At 45.3% G+C, this 18040-nt stretch overlaps 2 protein-coding genes and 1 long non-coding RNA gene across 7 annotated transcripts in view; 1 reads left to right on the top strand and 2 right to left on the bottom strand.

Moving 5' to 3' along the window:
* The window catches only part of VLDLR (very low density lipoprotein receptor), a 35701-nt gene extending 33354 nt beyond the window's left edge, over positions 1-2347 (bottom strand). For all 3 annotated transcript variants that reach the window (XM_060409407.1, XM_060409405.1, XM_060409406.1), the window contains exons 1-2: positions 2163-2347; positions 1841-1992 (exon numbers count right to left, since the gene is read on the bottom strand). In XM_060409407.1, the coding sequence (XP_060265390.1) occupies positions 1841-1922 (82 nt within the window). In that variant the 5' untranslated portion in view covers positions 1923-1992; positions 2163-2347. The remainder of the gene's footprint in view (positions 1-1840; positions 1993-2162) is intronic.
* LOC121818642 (WAS/WASL-interacting protein family member 3-like) overlaps positions 1840-18040 on the bottom strand; it is a 44637-nt gene continuing 28436 nt past the window's right edge. Inside the window, exon 5 of the mRNA XM_060409408.1 lies at positions 1840-16445. Within this exon, the coding sequence (XP_060265391.1) occupies positions 2135-3046 (912 nt within the window). The 5' untranslated portion in view covers positions 3047-16445 and the 3' untranslated portion in view covers positions 1840-2134. The remainder of the gene's footprint in view (positions 16446-18040) is intronic.
* LOC105607964 (uncharacterized) overlaps positions 2290-18040 on the top strand; it is a 185836-nt gene continuing 170085 nt past the window's right edge. For all 3 annotated transcript variants that reach the window (XR_009599232.1, XR_009599231.1, XR_009599233.1), the window contains exon 1: positions 2290-2345. This is a non-coding gene — a long non-coding RNA (uncharacterized LOC105607964). The remainder of the gene's footprint in view (positions 2346-18040) is intronic.

The following is an 18040-nucleotide window of genomic DNA, read 5'->3' as shown; positions in this document are numbered from 1 at the left end:
CATCTCTCCCACCTTCCCGGAGCACCATCAGTAGATTCTGGTGTATCTTAATCTTTTGAAACGATATGAAAGGTGTAATGCAAGTCACGGCACTACTCTGAGAAATCGTTTAGTAAGTTAGTATTGCTCATCCATTAATGATTAATGTTAGAGTCTGAAAACTTTCATAAGCAGGGCTTTTCCAAGCTCCGTCTGGTTACACATCAGAGGCCATCTTCACCACACACACGCCTTTTTCAAGGAGTCCAGGCAAGGGAAAGAGTTTGAGAGGGCAGTCCATTGAAGCCTGTCCATTTTCCACGTTCCCTTAAAGATAACATTTCTCAAGCTGCTAAATCACCAGTCCGTGGAGTCACGTGACCAATCTAAACGTGATCGGGCTGCCAGCCAATCGCAGAGTGCAGAAAAGCCCGTCCCAGCTTCTCACGCTCGGGACAGTCAGAACCTAAGGGCAGGGGGGGTATTTGGAAACTCAGCCACCCCCCTTCCTCCAACCCCGCTCCAAGTACTGCTTGAGGGGCTGCTTGGCCACACACTTTAAAGTTCTCTCTCACTTTAGGAGACTCGTGACTGCAGGCTGGCAGGCCTCCCAAGCCACCGGGCGACAGGAGCTAGGGACTCTGGAGTGGGTACTTAAGGCGCGGGCCGTTTTCCATCCCAACTCCCCAGAGCTGGCGAGCCAGCCCCTTGGTGTCGGGTCGAGATAGCTTTGGGGACCCGCGAGGATTTTCACCGAATCCTCTCAGAAGGGCTTGCTGACACCTGCCTGGGAAAGTTGCGCGGCCCCAAGTGGGAGCGTGGTTGAGGACAGGGCTCCAGGCCCAGTGAGGTAGACCCTGGGGACCCGACAGCAGTACCCCCACCCCCTGCAAACCACAGTCGTACACCAGCTCTCCTAGCTCCCGCGCTACTCCCTCTGATCTATTGTTTAGAATGAGGACTAATTACAGTCGCCAGATTAGGACTCGATTCCTCTCGAGGAAATCTCACCGGGAACGAGGCTCAGCAAACTAACCTGATTAAGTCTCCGTTCCACTCCCCTCCCCCGTTCAGCTCTCCTGGAGACCGAGAGGTTTACGATCGCGGCCCGAAGAGTGGAAAGGGGAAGAGGGGAGAAACATCTAGAGGGGAGTCCTATTTCAAGCCTCACTCGTCCTCTAACCCTCACTCCAGAGGCGGCCCGGTGCCCGGGGAGTCGCAGTCCGGGTGCGCAAGCTGTGCACTTCTCGCCGCTCGCTGGAGACTCTCGGCCGCAGCCCACCGAACATACGCCCCCTCACCGCCGCTGGGGACTCCAGAGCCGGTCGGCACCCGGCGCCCCGCATCCCCAGAGGAGCCCTCCCTCATCCGCCGCCCACTCCCAACCCTCCCTGGAAGTCGGAGGAGCGTGCCCCTGGCTGCAGCGCACGTCTCGGCCCACCCGGCCCTCTGCCTCCTTCCTAACACTCCGCCTGGCAGAGGAGATACAACCATTGTTCAATGGCTTAGAAGCCCACATCACCCATCCCCGGCCCAGCAGAGTGAAAAACGAGACAGAGCAGAGGCTGGAGCGGAAGGAGCGGAAGGGAATGAAGAAGACTAGTTCGGGAAAGGCGTTAGGACACCCCAAACCCCACTGTCCGCCCCCCCACCCCGACCAGCCCGGCACCAAAGAGCCGCGGTGCTGACAGCTCAGAGGCGCCACCAGGGTGGGGAGGGAGAGAGAGAGAGGCGACAAGAGCGGAGAGGCGCCTCCTAGGAGGGGGTGGGGGGAGGTGGGCAAAAGGAGACCCGCGCCTTGGGGCCCCCTGGCGCCCCGGCTGGGTCCCGGCAGCCCGCTGAGGGGCGCGTCCTCACTCACCGGCTCCGGTGGCGCCGCTCTCTCGGGGCGCCCAGCACAGCGCGAGCAGCAGCCAGAGCGCCCAGCGCGCGGACGTGCCCATGGTGCCCGCCTGGATGGTGCCGCCGCCGCCGCCGCCGCCGCCGCTCGCTCCGCACAACAAGTTACCAGCCCTTCGGAAAGGAGGAAGGAGGTGGGGGCGGGGAGGGAGGAGGGGAAGGGGGAGGAGGGGAAGGAGTTCGAAAGGGGGGGAAAGGGAGCAGGGAAGAAGAAGGCACCCCCTCCTCTACAACTTGCACGATCTCCGCCCCCTCTTCACCAGCTAACCCACTCGCCTACCCACCTCCCCGGGCTGCAGCGGCAGTGCGAGCCGAGCCCGCGGGCAGAAAATAATGCAGGCGCTGCAGAAGAGCCGAGGGGAGAGGAGGGGAGAAAGGGAGAGGGGGTGGGGAGCCGAGAGCGGAGAAGACAGAAGAGAACGGAGCGGGTCTCGGAGAACCCACACTGGCGGCGGCTGGAGCGCGGGGTGAGGAGCGAGGAGGGGGCAGGAGGGGGAGTGGTCAGCGGGGAGGTGGGGGGGGGGGGGGCGGGCGCGGCGGCTTCAGCCCTCCTCCCCCTCGACGCGCTCCTCTTATAAGCTCCCGGCCGGCAGGTGCCTGCGCCGGGGGTGTGTGTGAGTTTGCGTGCGGGTGTGAGCGTAAGCGGCCGTGGCCGTGGCCGCCGCTGCCACTCGGACTGCTCCCGGGGCCTGGCTGCTCCGCGCGTCCGCCGGGAGCTCACGGGGGCCTGGGGCGGCCGCTGGTTGGCTCGCGCACCGCCCTCGCCTCCAATCCCCGGTGCCTGCCCTAATTTCCTGATCCAGGGAACCTGCCGCCGCAGCTGTGCGCTCCCTACAGTCGTTACTGTACCTTCCCGGCAGCCGCCAACAGTAAATGCAGCAGCAGCAGTTAGCACTGATGCAACTACTGAGGCTGTTGCCACCGCCTTCTCACTAACGGGGCTTACAGCTCGGGGAGGGGGACTTGCAGCTTCCAGGGGCAACACGCATCTCTCTATACCACCCTCTCCTGTTCCCCAAAGAGAGGCTGGTACTAGGAGGCTGGTAGGTAGCTTCTTCCTTGGGTCTCCTCTCCATTTCAGAGTGATGAAGAGGAGTGGATCTAAACGTTTGGGGTACTCTGATGTGGGGTTGGGGCTGCTTGTCTCAGTTGAACGCTGAGATGCCATTTTTGCTTGGAAAAAAAAAATTCAATGTGTCTTTAAGTGGGAGCGTGTGTGTAAGGAGAGTGCTTGTGGTTGTGGTTTGTCCTCTGTAATAGAGTGGGACTAAAATAACCCAGCCTGGGATGAGGAGGAGAGCTGCACGCTAGTACAGGTCTCCATTCTCCCATCAACGATTCTAGTTAATTGCTAATTGCACAAATGATAGTTGGAGGGCCTGTAATTAAACGCTTAACCTTTTCTTGTTTGGGGGAGGGGAAACCCGTAGGTTTATTCTTCTTGATATAGTTTGCAACATTCAATTACAAGGCTTACGGAAAGAGAAAAGGAAGCAAAGGCAAGACTTCTGTAAAGGATTGAATCCTGTTTTGTGTCTGGCAATACTAGGTTTTTTTGTGTACTTTGGTTTTCTTACTTAATTTCCCCTGCTTGTCCCTATCTAACCAGACCGGGAGGACACACGGAGCTATTTCACCTTCTTAAATAAAGGGTATGTATACATATATATATATGTGTGTGTATGTGTGTACATGTATACATACATATATATATATTCAAATTTATTTTGGGCTGTGCTGGGTCTTCTTTGCTGCACAGTGGTTTTTTCTCTAGTTGTGGTCGTGTGCTTCTCATTGCGCTGCCTTCTGTTGTGGAGCACGGACTCTGGGGCACACAGGCGTCAGTAGTTGTGGGCACACCAGTTTAGTTGTCCCCCACCCCGCCCTGCCCTGGCCATGTGGAATCTTCCCAGACCAGGGATTCAACTGGTGTCTTCTGCATTGGCAGGTGGATTCTTTACCTCTGGACCACCAGGAAAGCCTTGAGTTTATATATGTTATTAAAAGTTTTGATCTCCAGTGACTCAAACTCTGCCCATTTCAATAGGACCAGCTCTGACTATTCTATTGATGATATGAGAAGTAGAGGGGTCCTGCCTAGCTGCAATCCTCTTGTCTTGGTGCTCCAGGGCATTTATCAAGGTTAACATTAGATGGGATGTTTATTAGAAACTTACTGCATCCTGGAGATGGAGAGGAAAATTCCAGGTCAGAGTACGCTTTGCTGGGACTAGAGGATACCCAGATTGTGACTGGTCAACATGAAGGGGTTTAACTCTATGTATTGGAAGAGACTTACACACAGTTCATTTTGAACTCTATTTTGCTCATCCTTGGTTATACATTTGATACAAACTGCAGCAGCCACACTTGTGTTGCCTGTGAAATTGAGCTGAACTCTGCTTTATGCCATTAGTAGTAAAGATGCATGCAAGGCATTAAGGGATGATGGAAAAAGAGGTGTGTGGCAATTTCAATGATCTCAGGGTTCTGAAAGAACATGTGATAGTGAGCTATGTCACTGACAGAGAAAAGGTGGTAGAGGGGATGCATGGAAGAAATATGAAAAGGTACAACGTTAACATAGTTATGCAGCTCTTAATATTTTATTAATACTCAGAGCTAAATATATATAAGATGAACACTTTTATGGTATAATAAGATTTACCTTTGACAAACACATTATACTTTCTATATCTCCAAAGGATATAAACAAACTGTTGGTGAACTTAGCTGCGGCTCTATGTGCAATCCTGCAGCTCTCTTGTTGAATCCAAAGGAAGCATAACTTTCACTGGCTGTGTCACTTGAGCAAATCTCAGTACCTCTCTGTGCCTGCCTTCTGACCTACAAACAGAACACAAAACCAGCTCACATAAAGTCAGAGTGCTCTGTGGCCTCAAGGGCCAGCTCTCTGCAAAGTGCTGATTACTGGAAGGATAGGTTGTAAGAAGAGTGAATTTGATGAACATAGAAAGTAACCGATGAATTTATCATGAGTGGAGACAGATAGAGTTGAGCTAGATAGGCTCAGGGAGGTGGATGCTGCTGGATTCAGAGCCTACAGGCAAATGCTCAGGCAACCCCATTCCTGCAATCCACCACCTTCATTCATTTGTTGAAGCAACAAATGTTGAAGCAACACACACTGAGCATCCCTGGGTAGCAGGTACTATGCTAGGCAGTGGGTATGCAGAGATGCTTCTTGGGTAAAGCTCAGGATATGGTGGGGAGGCAAACTGCCATGATTGTAATACCCTATGCACAGCACATGCTTAGGCTTCAAGGTGTTGTAAGGTTAAAAGGAAATAGTAGCTAATATGACTGGCATAGAAAGGAATCAGAAAAGGCTTTCCAGAGCACTTGTCTCTGAGCTGAAATCATATTTTTACCAAACAATTCCAGTTCTCTTTACTGCTGGTCACATGATAGGATTGCACTTTCTGGCTCCCATAGAGTTAGGTGGGGCTGAAAGACCAATTTTGGCCAGTTATTTGTGAGCAGAAGTGTTAAGGTGCCACTTCTGGCCTGGAGCATTTGATGGGACTTGCATGAGACCAGAAGTGCTCAAGAAGTGGCTGCCCTGTGAGCCTGGTCTCTGAATGACTAGAATGACGAGTTCTCTGCTGTCTGCATGTCTCTGCCACGGTCATATAGAGTAGAGGTCAGTAAATGTCCAGGGACCTGTTTTTGGATGACCTTTGAATAAGAATGGTTTTTATATTTTAGAAAAGTTATAAAAAATGTAGAAGAAAATGCAACAGAGATTGCATGTTGCTCACAAAGTGTTAAAATATTTACCATCTGAGTCTTTTGAGAAAAAACTGGCTACCTCCTGACACTGAGTGAGAAGTAAACCTTTGTTGTCTTTATTTAGTGAGCTTTTCTTACCTCAGCATGACCTCTTGTTAGCTTGAGTGATACTCTGGGTAAAGGAAGACCCTGGTGCATGGAGGGAACAAAGGCAAAGAACATGAGTGCTGAAGGAAATTCAGGGGCTTCTGAATAGTTCCATGTTGCGGTTCCAGTCGGCTAACAGAGGGAAGTAAGGCTAAGGAAGAAAGGCAGGGACTGGATTATGAAAATGTGTATGTAATGCCAACACTTTTTTTTTTTCATTAAAAGTATCTTTTTATGTTTAAAAATGTATTTGTTTGGGCTGTACCGGGTCTTAGTTGTGGTGTGTGGAATCTTTAGTATGTGGCATGTAGGATCTAGTTCCCTGACCGGGGATTGAACCCTGATCCCTTCATTGGGAGCACAGGGTCTTAACCACTGGACCACCAGGGTAGTTCCCCCACAATCTTTTTTTTTTCTTTCAGTTAAAGCGTAGTTGATTTTGGAGAAGGAAATGGCAGCCGAATCCAGTATTCTTGCCTAGGAAATCCTATGGACAGAGGAGTGTGGTAGGCTACAGTCCACGGGGTCACAAAGAGTTGGACACAACTGAGTGACTGAGCATACACACATAGATGATTTATAACGCTGCTTTAGTTTTAGGTGTACAGCAAAGTGATTCAGTTATACATGAGAATACATGGATATTCTTCTTCAGATTCTTTGCCATTATAAGTTGTTATAAGATTAATTAAATATAGTTCTCTGTGCTGTATTGTAGGTCCTTGCACATCTGTTTTTTTATATAGCAGTGCATAGCTATTCATTCCACACTCCTGATTCATTTATGCCCTGCCCAACCCCTTTTATGCCAATATTTTTGACTTGACCCTGTAGGCCATGGTGAAGACTTGTGATGGATTTTTTTTTCCCCATTAAAAAAAAAATTCTTTAAGTTATACAATTTACTGTGGAGCAATTATAAAATGCAGAGAAAAACTGCTTTTAAAATATACTTTCAGTATCCAGAGATACTGTTAACATGTCTATTTCTTTTCTTTTAAGAACATTTTTAGTTATATCCTCAGGTCACAGGATTGTATTGACATTATTATAATTGGTTCAGTTATGCCTGTTTTTACTTGTTGATTTTACTTTTGCAAAACCAAAGACCAGTATTCATGAGCCCAGTACTGCCTCCAAGAAATAGAATATTGACAGTAACAGACCTCTATCCAGGCATGTCCCCATCTCATAAGCCTTCTCCCTGGAGGGAAACCACTACCGTGATAGACTGTGATGAGATTTTGGGCATTCATTGTGCTTTAGAAAGTTCACTCTGGTGTGAAGTGGTCTGTTGAATGACTCCTTTGGGAAACAGTGTAGAATAAGACTAGAGGAAGAACAGTTAGAGGCCCTGGTAGTAAGGGAAGACACTGAGAAACAAGAAGACGCTATTACTTGCAGTCAGAAATACTCGCATAATTCTTTCATGCGATTCCCACCCCCCCGCTGCCAGTTCTCTGAATGTAGCTTTTAGAACAGTATTTTCCAGCCGTGATCAATCCATAAGAATCCCTGGCGATGTGTGTTAAACGTGTAGATTCTTAGGCCCCTCTCTCGGAGACCCTGACTCCATAGATCCAGTGTGGAGCCCAAGAAGCTATATGTGTAACCTTGCTCCAGGCAACTCAGGATGCGCAATGATTAAGAAACCTTCCTAGAGAGTGTATTATTCAATGCAAGTCTTAACTGCCAAGCAGTTTTACCTCTCACACCTGTATGTATAGATTTGACCAATTTTCCCATGGAGGGTGAGTTAGGGCCCACAGGCAAGGGGAAGGTTAGTGTTGGGTTTTTCTTTTACTTCAAACGCTGGAAACTAATAAATACAGGAGTCATCTTCAAGCCCTCTTGCTAGACTGAAGCCCTGATTACTGTGTTTTCTACTTCATAGTCTCACCGTAGGAAGTAAGAAGTGAAATGAACTGTCCCTTGTGGAGCATTCTCCTTCTAAAGTATTCTGATGGTAACTTCGCAGACCTCCACCTCACCATTTTCTAATTGTGTGGAGGCCAGTGGATTAAATGAGACTCAGCCCTCTTTAGGCTTCCAGGTAGAATCTGCTGGTTTTAAACCCGTGGCTTATAAATTTTAGCTTTCGTGAGAGTCACCTGGAGGACTGGTTAAAACATGAATTGCTAGGCTCCATCCCAGAATTTGTGATTCAGCCTGTCTGGGGTAGAGCCAGAGCATTAGCCTTTCTAACAAGTCCCCTAGTACTATGTCACTGGTCAGAACCATCACTCTAAGTCCATCAGCATAACTGCCCTCTTCAGCTGCTGCTAAGTCACTTCAGTTGTGTCCAACTCTGTGCGACCCCATAGATGGCAGCCCACCAGGCTCCCCCGTCCCTGGGATTCTCCAGGCCAGGACACTAGAGTTGCCATTTCCTTCTCTAATGCATGAAAGTGAAAAGTGAAAGTGAAGTCGCTCAGTTGGGTCTGACCCTCAGTGACCCCATGGACTGCAGCCTTCCAGGCTCCTCCGTCCATGGGATTTTCCAGGCAGGAGTACTGGAGTGGGTTGCCATTGCCTTCTCAGCCCTCTTCAGCTACTGTTATCCATTCAAGGGCCTCAGGGAGTCATCCTCTAGCCTTCTGTCCACTCTGATTGGATGCTTCAGCCCTAAGTACATTACTCCAGGCAATCCAGTTATAATGAAGCTCAGGATTTTTGCTTAATTAGAGAGGCACTCTTTTTTTTTTTTCCTTTTTACCAACTTATTTTCTTCAACCTTTCCCCAATATTGTTATTTCTGTTATTTTTAACTTTTATTTTTATTACAACATAGTTTATTAACAATGTTGTGTTAGTTTCAGGTATATAGCAAAGTGATTCAGTTATTCATGTACATGTATCTATTCTCTTTCAAATTCTTTTCCCATTTAGGTTATTACAGAATATTAAGCAGAGTTCCTTGTGCTGTGCAGTAGGTTCTTGTTGGTTATCTATTCTAAATATAGCAATGTGTACATGTCAATCCTAAACTCCCAATCTATCCATCCCCCTCACCCTTCCCTCTAGTAACCACAAGTTCATTCTCTAAGTCTGTGAGTCTGTTTCTGTCTTGGAAATAAGTTCATTTGTATCATTTTTTAAAGATTCTTTGTGTAAGGGATATCATACGATATTTGTCTTTTTCTGTCTACTTACTTCACTTAGTACAATAATCTCTAGGTCTGTCCCTGTTGCTGCAAATGGAAGTATTTCATTTTTAATGGCTGCGTAATATTCCATTGGTTATACATGTTCCATGTTTTCTTCATCCATTTATTTGTTGATGCACATTTAAGTTGCTCCCATGTCTCAGCTATTGTAAATACTGCTGTAATGAACACTAAGGTGCATGTAATCTTTCTCAGATATATGCCCAGGAAGTAGGATTGCTGGGTCATACAGTAGCTCTCCTGCTGCTAAGTCGCTTCAGTCGTGTCCAGCTCTGTGCGACCTCATAGACGGCAGCCCACCAGGCTCCTCTGTCCCTGGGATTCTCCAGGCAAGAATAAATGAGTGGGTTACCATTTCCTTCCCATGGTAGCTCTATTTTTAGTTTTTTAAGGATCCTCTATACTGTTCCATATTGGGTGTACCAATTTACATTCCCACCAACAGTATAGGATGGTTCCCTTTTCTCCACACACTCTCCAGCACTTACTGTTTGTAGAGTTTTTGATGATGGTCATTCTGACTGGTGTGCAGAGATATTTCATTGTAGTTTTGATTTGCACTTGTCTGATAATTAGTGATATTGGGAGTCTTTTCATGTGCCTCTTGGCCACCTGTATGTCTTCTTTGGAGAAATGTGTTTGTAGGCCTTGTGCCCATTTTTTGATTGGGGTATTTGGTTTTTTTGACACAGCCACATGAACTGTTCATAAAGTTAGGGTACTAATCCCTTATTGATTGCATCTTTGCAAATATTTTCTCCCATTCTGTAGGTTGTCTTTTCATTTTTTTTTTTTATGGTTTCCTTTGCTGTACCAAAGCTTTTGTGTGTAATTAAGTCCCACTGGTTTATTTTTGTTTCTGTTTCCATTACTCTAGAAATGGCTCAAAAAAATATTGCTATGATTTATGTCAGAGTGTCCTACCTATGTTTTCTCTAAGAGTTTTATAGTATTCGATCTAACATTAATGTCTTTAACCCATTTTGAGTTTATTTTTGTGTATGGTGTTAAAGAATTTTTAATCTCATTTTTTACATGTAGCTCTCTAGTTTTTCCAGCACCATTTATTGAAGAGACTGTCTTTTCTCCATTGTTGTATAGTTTTGCCTCATTGTTGTAGATAAATTGACCATAGGTGTGTGGGTTTATTTCTAGGCTTTCTATCCTATTCCATTGATCTATATTTCTGTTTTTGTATCAGTACATTACTGTTTTGATAACTGTAACTTTGTAGCGTAGTCTGAAGTCAGTGAACCTGATTCTTCCACCTTCATTTTTCTTTCTTAAGACTGCTTTGGATATTTGGGCTCTTTTGTGTTTTTCATACAAATTTTAAGATTTTGTTGTTGTTGTTGTTCTAGATCTGCAAAAATGCCATTGGTAACTTGATAGGGGTTGCATTTAATCTGTAGATTGCCTTGGGTAGTATAGTCATTTTGACAGTATTGACTCTTTCAGTTAAGAACATGGTATATCTTTCCATCTGTTTGTGTCATCTTCGATTTCTTTCATAACTATCTTTTTGTTTTCAGAGTACTGATCTTTTGCTTCCTTAGGTAGGTTTATTCCTAGACATTTTACTCTTTTTGATGCAACAGTAAATGGGATTTTTCCTTAATTTTTCTTTCTGATACCTAATTTTTAGTGTATAGAAATGCGACAGAGTTCTGTGTATTAATTTTGTATTCTGCAGCTTTACCAAATTCATTGATGAGCTTCAGTAGGTTTCTAGAAGCATCTTTAAGATTTTGATGTGAGAGTTGGACCATAAAGAAGGCTGAGTGCCAAAGAATTGATGCTTTAAAATTGTGGTGCTGAAGAAGACGTTTGAGAGTCCCTTGGACTTCAAGGAGATCAAACCAGTCAATCCTAAAGGAAATTAACCCTGAGTACTCTTTGGAAGGATTGATGCTAAAGCTGAAGCTCCAATACTTTGGCCATATGATGCAAACAGCTGAGTCATTGGAAAAGACCTTGAGGCTGTGAAAGACTGAAGGCAAAAGGAGAAGAGGGCAATAGACGATGAGATAGTTAGATGGCGTCACTGACTCAGTGGACATGAATTTGAGCTACTCTGGGAGACAGCGAAGGCCAGGGAGGCCTGGCATGCTCAGTCCATGACATTGCCAAAAGTTGGTCATGATTTGGCAACTAAACAACAACAGCAGCAGCAATATATAGTATCATGTCATCTGCAAACAGTGACAGTTTCACTTCTTTTCCAATTTGGATAACTTTTATATTTTTTTCTTCTCTGATTGCTGAGGCTAGGGCTTCCAAAACTATGTTGAATAAAAGTGGCAAGAGTGGACATCCTTGTCTTGTTCCTGATCTTAGAGGAAATGCTTTCAACACCATTGACTATGATGTTAGCTGTAGGTTTGTTATGTATTGTCTTTGTTCAGGTACGGTGAGGTGTATGTTAAGGCATGTTTCCTCTATTGAAAGGCACTCTCTTATAAGCAGTGGACATTAAACCAGAACTTCTGTAGCCATTGTGCCACTATGAAGAAGCCAGTTTGAAGAACAACTGACTCATGGAGAAGAGGAAGCTGAGAGCATCAGGGGAACAGCCCCCAAGCTGGAGCTGGAGCCCAGGTGTGATTCTCTTGAAAGCTTTCATTCTGTAGGGCTTTCACTTACCTTAGCCCATAAATTCCCTTTGTTGCCTAAGCCAGTTTGGATTGAGTTTTGTGTTGTTAACAAGTAACTAGTTGATAGAGGTGCCCTCTTGAAGGAAGTAGCGTGCATATGATGTACATACTGGGCAAAACTATGCCTGCAGACATATTTCCAGTGGAAATAACATGTTCACCTCTCTTGATGGGTTTTGGGAGAGGAATGCAGGTGTCATTAAGGACTAATCTTAAACAACTGCTCTCTTAGACATCCTGACCCAGTCACCTCCCACCCCACCTCAGCCTGAAATAAAGCACTCGATGTCAGTTAATTACAAATGAATCTTTATTGAGGGTTACAATCTCATAAGAACAATTTTTTTCTTAACATTCCAAAGTCAAAGACTTTTGCAGGTAGTTTTTGAAGAATTTTAGAAAGTAAAAATGTGGCCAAATGTGGTAAAAACAGTTATGGTTTGAGAGAAACTCCAAAATGGGTTGAGTATGATGATGCACCAGTGGTTCTCACTTGGGAACAGTTTTGCCCCCAGTGAACATTTTTAAGTTGTTCTGCCTCAAGGAGAGGTACTACTGTAGTGGTTTATGGGGCTGAACCCAGGGCTGCTGCTGCTCACCCTACAGTGCACAGCACAGCCCTCACAACAAAGAATTATCTGGTCCAAAATGTCAATGGTGCCACAGTTGAGACATCCTGGGCTAGACTTAGGTACAGTCTGGTGATTCTGAAATGTATGAGATTATTTTTTGCTTCAAACAGGGTTGGGGAACATTATTTGGAACTCGGATGACTCACAAAAAAGATGTTCTCTCTTTGAACAACAAAAACAAAACTGGGTTTTGTCCAGTTGATAACAACAGTGAATGCAGTATCAGAGGGCACTGTGTAGATTTACAGACCTAGGAAAAAAACAACAGTAGAGTGCATTCAAATTGAGATAGATCAGTTCAGGCCATCCATATTCTGGCAGCATTGTGAACTCATAGCTTACTCCTTATAGGAAAGTTATGACCAACATAGACAGCATATTAAGAAGCAGAGATATTACTTTGTCAACAAAGGTCCATCTAGTCAAGGCTGTGGTTTTTCCAGTGGTCATGTATGGATGTGAGAGTTGGACTATAAAGAAAGCTGAGCACCAAAGAATTGATGCTTTTGAACTGTGGTGTTGGAGAAGACTCGTGAGAGTCCCTTGGACTGCAAGGAGATCCAGTTAGTCCATCCTAAAGGAGATTGGCCCTGGGTATTCATTGGAAGGACTGATGTTGAAGCTGAAGCTCCAATATTTTGGCCACCTGATGTGAAGAGCTGACTCATTTGAAAAGACTCTGATGCTGGGAAAGATTGAGGGCAGGAGGAGAAGGGGATGAGAGAGGGTAAGATGGTTGGATGGCATCACCGACTCAATGGACATGGGTTTGGGTGGACTCTGGGAGTTGGTGATGGACAGGGAGGCCTGGCGTGCTACGATTCATGGGGTGGCAAAGAGTTGGACATGACTGAGCAACTGAACTGAACTGAATTGAGGTGCGCTTTGAAAAGTTTTTATTTTGCGTGTGTTTTCATTTCAGGAATGATATACTTGACCATTTCTTCGGTGATAATTAATTCCTGTGATCTTTGTCCCAGATTTGATTGTTTTCATTTGTCATCAGTGTGATTTATAAGAGGTTTTAGAATGTATGGTTGTAGTTTAACACTCTTACAGTTGGAGTGTTTTGGAAAACAGGGGCTATGTGGTCCCTACTGTGCTAGTTAAGTAGAGATGCTTATTAGAACATAAGAATTTTAACCTGCAAGTTACAACTAATCAGTCAGTGAGTTGTAAAGTATGTACCATTTCACCATGATTAATTCCATTTTCAAACTTTTAGGGGTTTTGTGCAAGTGGATAGTTGATATATCTAATGTTTTTTACTTGGCTATGTGCATAGTTTAAATTTGTATTATATTGCTGCTTGCATTTCTTGAAGGACTGAGTTTCTAAATGGGTATGCAACCTGGCTCTTTGAGAAGGTTTAGTCCCAGTGTCTCTAAATCGTTTTAGAAAGATGTTTGTGAGGAGTTTGAATGCTGACAGCTGCATCTGGAGTATGGAGGGAATCCTTGGTTTTCAAGCCCACTTTTAGGGTTCTGTGGTGGTTTGGAGGAGGTACAAGTAATTCTGGACTCTTGAAGGATGAGGTGGCTTAAGGTGGGAGTAGATACCAGAGGGGTAGCCAGGTACAGTTGAGGAAGGTATTTGTGTATCATTTGAATTTGTATCCCATAAGCAGTTAGGGATACTAACCCAAACCATTCAGGGCTTTGGATTAAGAAATGATTGGATCAGATATTTGTCTTCAGAAATATGATTATTTGAGAAGGTGACCATGTCTGTATAGTATCTAGAGATCACCCTATGTGGTCCCTGTAAGCCTTTGTGCATTGAATGTGTACAGGGAGCCAGTGTAGGTTAACAGTCATGAGAGAAGATGCTGGAGCCAGTCTTCCTGGGTTCAAATCCTGGCTCAGGCACTTATTAGCTGTGAAATTTGGGGTAAGTCATTTAACCTCTCTCTGTGCCCCAGTTTTCTTCACCTGAAAAATGGGGATAACAAGTACACTCATAACAATTCAGTGCACTCATACAAGTAAATCAGAAATCTGCCTGGCATATAATAAATGCTCAGGAATTATTAGCCACCATTGTTAATAGTAATAACATTTATTGCTGTTGTTATCAGTAGCTCCTGTGTGAAAGAGAGGCAAAGGGATTAAGGGTGCAGGCCCAGGATTGGGACATTGGACGGCAGTGGTTCTGGACCCTGTCTGCACACTGAAAATCCCCTGGAGAACTTTTAAGAATATCAACCCTGGAGTCCTACTTGAGATCAGTTCAACAACAGTGTCTGGAAACAGGGCCTAGGCATGAGCATTTTTAAAGCTTCCCAAGTGATTTGCATTCTAATTATAACTCACTTGGTGTCCTGCCCATGGGAGACAGAGGGAAAGCTGGGTGGGGAAATTTGAGTGGAATGCACCACGAGGGAGACAGGGATGTCCTGGTGGCTGCTGCAGAGGAAACACAAGCAAATCCCCTGCCAGCGTTCCAGAACAGCCTCCCTGTCCTCATGCTGTGTGTGCTGCCCCTGGCCTGGCCTCCCACGTTCAGCCAGATTTGTCCGCTGTAAGAGAGCCAAGGACCATGGGAGGTCAGAAGCACTGTGCAGCCAGACTGCTAGGACCCAGCTGGCATCTACCTGTCAGTGATGGGTTATGGATTATCTCCAGCCTCGTGCCTTTACGCATCAGCCTCCCAACAAGGACTTGCCGAGCACCTTCTGGAGCCCAGTTTGCATGCCAGGTGACTGGAGGGCAGCAACCAGATAGTGATGTGGCTGCCACTGGGGAGTGAGTTGCTATTGTGTTGTTTGCCTTTTCTACAGGAGCCAAAATTCAGGCTTGTTAAGTGGTAATTGACAGTCCTTTCTTCTAAGGAAGTTTCTTTTGGGTTTGCTGCCAATAGGAAGTGTATTATTCCTCTGAGCACTACAGCATTCATTTATCGAGTGCCCACTCAATTATGAGGCACGACAGAGTTTGCCATCTAAGAGAGGAAAGACCACTTAATGATTCCTAGAGTCAGAAGTCTGGAATAAATGAATAGACAGATCAAAGAGTTAAGGGGAATCCATTGTAATTGGGCAGGCACTTTAAGCAAGAGCTGGGTCTTCCACTGAAATCTTAAAGGAGCCTTTGAATAAGTTATGTGGCAGAGAAGATATCTTTTTGAACATTAAGCTACAGTGATTTCAACTGACCATCTCATAGGATAAAATGTGAGGGTTGTGGTTGTTTTGCTAAACCATGGTGGGAACACACACAAGCTTTGGTAGAAACTGGAATTCCATTTTGAGAACTTAAGCACTATTTCCCCCACCCCAAGAGAAATGGAATTCTCTCAGGGAGTATGTTTACCATAATCATTTTCTGGGGGCTGATTGTTTTACTGGATGGACAGTTCTTACTTGTGAGGGAAACAGAAAATCTTTACCCTTTGGGAGAGGTTTCCTTCTAGAGTTGAAGAAAGGTTCATGGTTCCTGATCCAAACTGAAGGACGAGTGATGGTTAATGACCCAAATCAGACCTTGTTCCTGGGATTTGTTTTGGGAAGAAGAAAACAGAAGGCCGCTTGGAAGCACACATCAGCGGTCTGCTGGAGATGAAGTTGGGGAGGATACCAGCACTGGATGAGGGAGCTTGGGAAATGAGACCTGGCTAAGAACTCTGTTGACTCTAATACTTCCCTTTCATCATTTTTTTTCTTCTGCTTTTTGGCTACACAGGTAGCATGTGGGATCTTGGTTCCCTGACCAGGGGTCAAACCCATGCGCCCTGCAGGGGAAGCACTGAGTCAACTGCTGGACCTCCAGGGAAGTCCTTACCTTTCACCTTCTTAACCATAACATCCCGAGGTCACCCATATCCTTCTTTGCAATCAAAACTTATTCCTTTCCTGATGTAAATACTAAACAAAAATTACAGTGTAAACAGTTGCCATGTTTGTGAAATGAAATTGAAATGTGGGAACAGGTATTTTAATCAGGTTCTTTCAGTGAAGTCCAGAAAGGTATCTCTTCGGTGAATAAGTGACAGAAAGGTCGATGAGTCATTGTTGAGGTTTCTGTCTTGAGTTTCCTTCACTCCCCTATTCTGTTAGTCAGAGGTTCCCACAAAGAACAAAGAGATGAGGGGAGAAAGGGCAGGCTGACTGAGCATAAAGACTGTGCAAAACACTCCACAGAAAATCGCGAACTCCTGGAAGATCTCTTCTTTTTATAGTGATTCCATAGGACTTGTCCGGCTAGTGGAACAGTTTTCTGAACATGAGACAATAACAAATAATGATGGTTTTGTCTTACATAGCATGAGAAGAGTGTCTTGAAATCGTGCACTGCCTTTCTCCTGAGAAGGTTCAAAGTACTCGACAAATACAACATCCTTTCTCCCTGGGAGGAGACTGGACAGACTTGCAGGAGAATAATCTCTCTTCATCAGTTTGGAAGGAGCTCAAGCAGAGCTCAGCATCCTGACTCAGCTTAAGCAAGTGTCCCAGCCTGGTTGAGTTCTAAATCTCACACAGAAAGATTGGTATTAATACGAAACATGGCCAGTTGAAGTCTACCTTGTGGTCCCTTGGTGAGCTCTGTGTCTCATGCTTTAAGAAGGCACACTGTAAGCTTTTCCTGTTTCTTATTCTTTTTTTGGAAGTCAGTCAGTACAGTTGCTCAGTTGTGTCTGACTCTTTGCAACCCCCCATGGACTGGAGCATGCCAGGCCTCCCTGTCCATCACCAACCCCCGGAGTTTACTCAAACTCATGTCTGTTGAGTCAGTGATGCCATCCAACCATCTCATCCTCTGTTGTCCCCTTCTCCTCCCACCTTCAATCTTTCCCAGCATCAGGGTCTTTTCCAATGAGTCAGCTCTTCGCATCAGGTGACCAAAGTATTGGAGTTTCAGCTTCAGCGTGAGTCCTTCCAATGAATATTCAGGACTGATCTCCTTTAGGATGGACTGGTTGGATCTCCTCACAGTCCAAGGGACTATCAAGAGTCTTCCCCAACACCACAGTTCAAAAGCATCAATTCTTTTGTGCTCAGCTTTCTTTATAGGCCAACTCTCACATCCATACATGACCACTGGAAAAACCATAGCCTTGACTAGATGAACCTTTTTTGGCAAAGTAATGTTTCTGCTTCGCTTCAGTCGTGTCTGACTCTATGTGACCCCATAGATGGCAGCACACCAGGCTCCCCCGTCCCTGGGATTCTCCAGGCAAGAATACTGGAGTGGGTTGCCATTTCCTTCTCCAATGCATGAAAGTGAAAAGTGAAAGTGAAAAGTGAAAGTGAAGTCACTCAGTCACGTCCAGCTCTTAGCGACCCCATGGACTGCAGCCTACCAGACTCTTCTGTCCATGGGATTTTCCAGGCAAGGTACCATTACTTTCTCCAATATGCTGTCTAGGTTGGTCATAACTTTTCTTCCAAGGAGCAAGCGTCTTTTAATTTCATGGCTGCAGTCACCATCTGCAGTGATTTTGGAGCCCCCAAAAATAAAGTCTGCCACTGTTTCCATTGTTTCCCCATCTGTTTGCCATGAAGTGTTGGGACCAGATGCCATAATCTTAGTTTTCTAAATGCTGAATTTTAAGCCAACTTTTTCACTCTCCTCTTTCACATCAAGAGGCCCTTTACTTTTTCTTCGCTTTCTGCCATAAAGGTGGTGTCATCTGCATATCTGAGGTTATTGATATTTTTCCCAGCAATCTTGATTCCAGCTTGTGCTTCCTCCAGCCCAGCATTTCTCATGATGTACTCTGCATATAAATTAAATAAGCAGGGTGACAATATACAGCCTTGACATACTCCTTTTCCTATTTGGAACCAATCTGTTGTTCCATGTCCAGTTCC

Source organism: Ovis aries, chromosome 2, assembly GCF_016772045.2.
Source record: "Ovis aries strain OAR_USU_Benz2616 breed Rambouillet chromosome 2, ARS-UI_Ramb_v3.0, whole genome shotgun sequence".
Taxonomy (NCBI): domain Eukaryota; kingdom Metazoa; phylum Chordata; class Mammalia; order Artiodactyla; family Bovidae; genus Ovis; species Ovis aries.
This window is presented reverse-complemented; position numbering and strand designations above follow the sequence as displayed.